This window comes from Castanea sativa, chromosome 1, assembly GCF_040712315.1.
Source record: "Castanea sativa cultivar Marrone di Chiusa Pesio chromosome 1, ASM4071231v1".
NCBI classification, from domain to species: domain Eukaryota; kingdom Viridiplantae; phylum Streptophyta; class Magnoliopsida; order Fagales; family Fagaceae; genus Castanea; species Castanea sativa.
This window is the reverse complement of record NC_134013.1, coordinates 4,780,383-4,785,963: the sequence shown is the minus strand read 5'-3', so window position 1 is coordinate 4,785,963 and position 5,581 is coordinate 4,780,383. Positions and strand designations below refer to the sequence as shown.

The window sequence follows — 5,581 nt, the reverse complement described above, 5'->3', positions numbered from 1 at the left end:
TGTGGATGGGTATTTCATGCCTAGGATGAGGACAGAAAATAATCAAAATATTATAGTCAATGGATAAGAAAGAGAAATTGAATAGATGAGGTAGTAACAGTTTGCAAGTTCCGTAGCTTCCTTAAAATAATGGTAGTGGGTAGTTTCTGAAGTTGCAAAAGATGTGAAGAGTGGAGTTGTTCAAAAGTAGTTTTTGGATACTATTTTGTAGACAATGCTTGTGGGTACTATTTTTTTTTTTTTTGATAAAGTAATTTGAAAATTAATAGGAGAGGCTCTATTTTTTAGGCAATGTTTTAGTGGGAGTTCAAAAAATTGTATTTTTACCCTATTGTCCTTTAAATTTGTTTCTACTTAAACATAGGAGTGTAGGGATATTTTTGAAAAAAAAAAAAAAAAAAAAGAATCCAAACAGGAAAAACCCCTTAAATAATAGTATAGAAAATACGACTTCTTGATGTGCACATTTTAAACGGTTTGAAATACTTTCACACATCATCAATCGCGTCCAAGGCACGGTACGTCAGTGCTTTCACTTTGCTATCTTTTTGCATCGCTGCCTTCTTTGCAGCAGCAATAGTTCATCATTTGCCACAACCAAAAAAAAAAAGAAAACGTGTGACTGATACTGGCCAAGTTTAAGATCTATTTGAAAACTTGGTAGCAGTATCAATTTATCGAACCATAGCGATCCAAGCAGGGTAATTAAATTTTTTAACAAAGGGTATATATGACATTTTACTTGATATTTTTTTAAATATAACATTTGAAAAAAAAAAAACAATGTTCCGTAAAAATATGTGAGGATCAAACCTAAGATGTCTAGGTCTACAACTCATTCCAAGCCTCCAACCATTACATTGCACCTTGACGGGTTTTTATTTTAGATATGTAAAATTTTATTCTATCCATATAGAGATCTTTACACTCATCATAGAGACAAATGTAATAGTAAAATTAATAAAAATAGGCCTCATGAACCATTCTGACATTTATTTTGTAGAAACTCATTTCTAGTCTTCACTTTTTCTCCCACACAGCGTAGTCTTTGCCAGAGGTAGCAACCTGGAAATTTGAGGGAACAAGGTTTCCAAGATCCATCTTTGGCCCAATCTTCATAATGATCTTGTCATCAATCCCAGCCATATATAAATCAGCATCAGAAGCTAAAATATTCACAGTGCTTTTGGTGTTGATCCCATTTCTTGATCTAATTGCAGTCAATTTGCTTATCTCATCCTTTAGGCCCCAATCAAAGAAGTGATCATAGAACTGCCACAACACAAAAACAATCTCTTTCAGCCAGCAAAGTAGTTATAATACCATGATGGATTATTAGCCATCTTTAGAATGAAAAAGTACATACAACAACACTAACATCCCGTCCTTAGTCCCAAATCTTTGAGGTCAACTATGAATCCTCAACAGACAAAATCAAGTTAGTCACATTTATTCTTTTTTATCAAATAGAATGAAAAGGTGTATAAGCATTAACAGGAAAAAAAATAAATAAATAGAAGAGGATAGAAATTACTATGGTTGGGGTCCCAGGATGGGTGAGAATGTAAACATATCCCAGCATGACTTTATCAGAGGGGAATGGCCAAAGTTTTTGAGTAGACCCGGTATCATGATTATCAATAAAAGTCACAGAATTTTCTGGCTTTATTCCAATCAGCCCTGGTGGCTTCCCATTAGAGTCCTTTAACCTCCATAACTCTCCTTCCACAGCTGCTTGAAGAATCCCTTTGGTTGTGAAATCAAAGGCAGTGACAGCCCCACCAGCAGCCTGAATCCAATCAGCTAACGCACCACGGTGTGCATCTTGGTTGGGATTAGGCTTGCCATCATTCCCATAGGAAAGCGAATCCCAATTCTCTCCAACTGCAAATTCTGGTTTAGTTTGTTCCATATAAATCTTTGTTATACTGGGGGCATATCCTCTCACAAAATCAAAACGCCATCCATCAAATCCAATTTCAGTCTTCAACCAATTCATCCACTCTGACAACTCTTTTTGTACCTGTGGATTAAGATGATCAATGTCAGGTGCACCACCAAAGTCCTTTCCAGAGTCAAGATTCCCTGTGCCATCAGAATAGGCTGTGTCATCCTTGCAAATGAAGGATGGTCCCCAATCAAGACGTCCGTCTGGAGTTCCACCTTCAAAGATGCACCATATTCCTCTCCCATCTTGCTTCTCAGCAGTTCTGTGGTTTATCACTATGTCAGCAACTGCTTTAATTCCTTTCTCATGGAGAGCCGCAATCAGTGACTTCAATTCATCCTTATTTCCATATTTTGAGGCATCGAGATCATATAGCCTTCCAGGCATGTATCCTAGAATAAATTAAGCAAGGAAACAACATACATTTAGATTGAGCATATCTTATCTGCTCTCTTATTTGAGACCAAAAGATGGGACCATATAGATGATAAAAATAACCATTTTCCATAACTCAAACATTATCCATACTCAAGTTGTTCCTTTTTTCTTTCTTAATTAGACAATCATGCATTCCCCAGGAATAAGATAAGATGCACAAGTGTTGGGAACGACTACCCACTTCTTGGTGAGAGCAAAATCTCAACCAATATTGTCAACCAAGTGTGAATTCACTTAGCCACAATAGATCTCGAAGTTAGGCTAGCAAGATATGCAATATGGAATCTAGGAGACAAATCATCAATCATTAGAAGGCACACACAACGTACACGAGATCTACATGGTTTGGAATTAAGCCTAGATCCTCGGTTGAGTTTTGAACAATTCACTATAATCAAAAGTTACAATGGTCTACTATTCAAGTTCTATTACACAACAATCTTGGAGAAATACATGATTACCTCAAGAAATTTTACAAAACCCAATTTCACCACAATGGAATCTTCCTATCAACTCGTTTAAAGACCCTATACACCTATTAGACACTTGTTTCAAGGGCCTGAGCAAGAAAAGCTCACACACAAAACCTTACCTCTGACCATTGAGTGTCATCTTAGTTAGAAAAATTCCAACAACTTAGTTTATAAAAGCCTCAAGAACTTAGGCCGAATATAAATTAGTAAGTCTTTATTGGCTTGGACCAAACAAGGCCAATACAAAGCAGACAGGCAACCCTTCATGTAGGCCAACCCAGCAACATGCCCTTGGAATATGTATCATTATATTGGAATTAATAGGACTTCATTGCAGTTATGAAAAAATAATTAACCAGGCCAAGCCAAAGTTGGAAGACCTACGCTAGAAAAAAAAGATAACCAAAACTGTAGTACCATTATATATGGCATCACTTGTAACAACATGTGATTGAATTTAACCTTAATAGCAAATCAAATGGGACCAAATTTTTTCCCAGTTTAAGGAAATGAAATTGCAGAAGTATCACCTTGGGGAGCAACAGATTGAGAAGCAGGAGGAAGCCAGACGTGAGTGATTCCAGCATTAGCGAGGTCAGGAATAGAATTCTTCAGTGAGTTGTACCATCCTCGTTTATTACTTGAATCCCAATTGAAACCCTGTCATTTCATAGTTAATTAATTTACATGCCACAGCAACACATGTACCAAGTGTACCGTAGCTCTAGGAAGATGCATATATCCAATACATCATACATGAAATATATATATGCATCTCTCTCTGTACATAGAAAAGATATATATAGTATGTAGGGTGCATGCAGTTACCTGAAATAGAATTGCTGAGAGTGCAAAGGAGGGTAATAAAGAAACACACAGGATGAGGAAGCTGAGTAAAGTTAGAAGATTCATGGGTTTCATTGGTGCTGAAGATGGTGGATGCTTCTCTCTTAGTAATGATTATATAGGCATAACTTTTTGCCTTTGGTTTGGAATTTCACTAGGTGCTGAAACTACACGTTTGATGGTCTGAACGCTAAGGAAAGATGTTAAGGCTTAAAGACTGAAGTAGAAATTAATGAAATTCCACAGTGAGGAAAATTCAAAGGAGAAATAATAAAGACAGTCAAAGTGAAGAAATACCAACAAAAATCAACGGGTGAAAATATTCAGACCAAGACCGGAGATATGTTGAATAGGTAAGAAATCGGTGGTAGAAACTAGTAAGCGGTAACTATGTTATTGTAATATTTTATTATTAGTAGGTATATATTAAGAGGATTCGAAAAGTTAGTTACCTTATCTTTTAATTCTTTTTAATACCCCTAATATATAATTCAAACAAATAAATAATTGAAGGTATGAAAGTAATTTGAACTTCTTATATTTATGAGGAATTTAATTTAAACTCAAATGCAAATACATGTTACACAAATTTCACTATCCCACGTTTTAACTCTTATAAAACTGCTTTATTGACAAATTTAAAATTTTTAACTGCTTTCTTCTATAAAAGATAAAATAAATAATAAAAATAAAAAATTAGCTGCTTTATTCACAAATTTAAAATTTTTAATTGCTCTTAACTTCTATTTAGGAAAAAACTGTTATTAACTTCTGATACTTATCCTCTATCATTTATCTTCAAAAATAACTTTTGATGCTTATCTGGTTTTGTTTTTTTTTTTTGTCCCAACTAATCACAAAATTTGGCCAACGCAGCAGTGAAGCATAAAAGACCAAACTTTGGTTTTGTGTGACTTCATCGTCACTCTCACATGGCCGGTATGATCTCTCTTTCGTTGAAGGTTTTTTTTTTTTTTTTTTAATTTTAATTTTTTTGTGTTATAAAATTTTTCCATAATATTCACCTATGTGTTATTCCAAATTTCCAATCTCTCCTTTTTTTGTGCTTCTCTAATTCTTTAAATTTTTTTTTTTTGGGGTATCTCTCCGTGTTTTAGATTTACACTGTAATTAATCGAGAATGAATGACCATCTAGAGCAAGACAAGGGATTTTTGAAAAGAGGAGGCAAACGATATTGTAATGTCCTTCGCAATAACATTTAAGGGACCATGAAGTATGTCATTCGTATATTTAGAGTGGCGTTGGTACGAATTATATTTTAGGTGGCGTCCTCAAGATCATTTTAGAGAATGTGATTTGGGATATCCTAACCTACACAGAATATAGGGGTAAGACTGTCACAAATATGGACATTTTATGCCCTCAAGAAGAAGGTGTGGTAGTATCAAACATATGGGTTTCTAGGTTTGGTTTAAGTTTTAATTAGTTGTAGTTGTGGTTGGTTTTCTTTGTAATTTAAACTCTGAATTGTAATTTCCTATGACTTAATGCAAGTTAGAATTTTATTCTTTTTTATTGTTTATTTGAAGCATGTGAAAGACTAATAAATTTTGATAAATTGTTGCTATGGAAGTTCTATTTTGTGTCCTAAAAAAATTTGGAGCCATTTTGAACTTTTTTTAATTATGCTTTAAGCTATGTAGCTTTGTTGATAAAGAAAGAAATAAAGTGGCAGTGGCTTTCGCAAGTTTTGTTTAGACAGTAGTGCTATTGTAATTTAATTTTAGGATGATCATTTGTGTTTTTCTCTCTTATTTTGGGTAAAAGTAAATAATTTGCATTAATTATAATTTGATATTACTATATTTTTCAATCACAAAATACCTAGGGGTGTGACGAGTAGAATGCTTTTG

General features: G+C 34.2%; 1 protein-coding gene and 1 long non-coding RNA gene across 2 annotated transcripts; one reads left to right on the top strand and one right to left on the bottom strand.

Moving 5' to 3' along the window:
• Positions 1-710: 710 nt before the first annotated feature.
• On the bottom strand, positions 711-3,903 carry LOC142639155 (alpha-amylase-like). The gene is made up of 4 exons (XM_075813279.1): positions 3,688-3,903; positions 3,390-3,519; positions 1,535-2,340; positions 711-1,272 (listed from the first exon to the last, which is right to left on the bottom strand). The coding sequence occupies exons 1-4, from the start codon at positions 3,778-3,780 to the stop codon at positions 1,021-1,023; spliced, it is 1,281 nt and encodes a 426-aa protein (XP_075669394.1). The 5' UTR covers positions 3,781-3,903; the 3' UTR covers positions 711-1,020.
• A 64-nt stretch (positions 3,904-3,967) lies between these two features.
• Positions 3,968-4,837, top strand: LOC142639168 (uncharacterized). The gene is made up of 3 exons (XR_012845138.1): positions 3,968-4,058; positions 4,582-4,644; positions 4,824-4,837. It is a non-coding gene; the product is annotated as an uncharacterized LOC142639168 (long non-coding RNA).
• Positions 4,838-5,581: the final 744 nt, after the last annotated feature.

Coding starts and splice junctions, on each gene's coding strand:
- LOC142639155 (XM_075813279.1), bottom strand. CDS start 3,780: ATGAAACCCATGAATCTTCTAACTTTACTCAGCTTCCTCATCCTGTGT. Junction 2,341..3,389: donor TCAATCTGTTGCTCCCCAAG/GTGATACTTCTG, acceptor AATTTATTCTAG/GATACATGCCTGGAAGGCTA. Junction 1,273..1,534: donor ATCCTGGGACCCCAACCATA/GTAATTTCTATC, acceptor GTGTTGTGGCAG/TTCTATGATCACTTCTTTGA.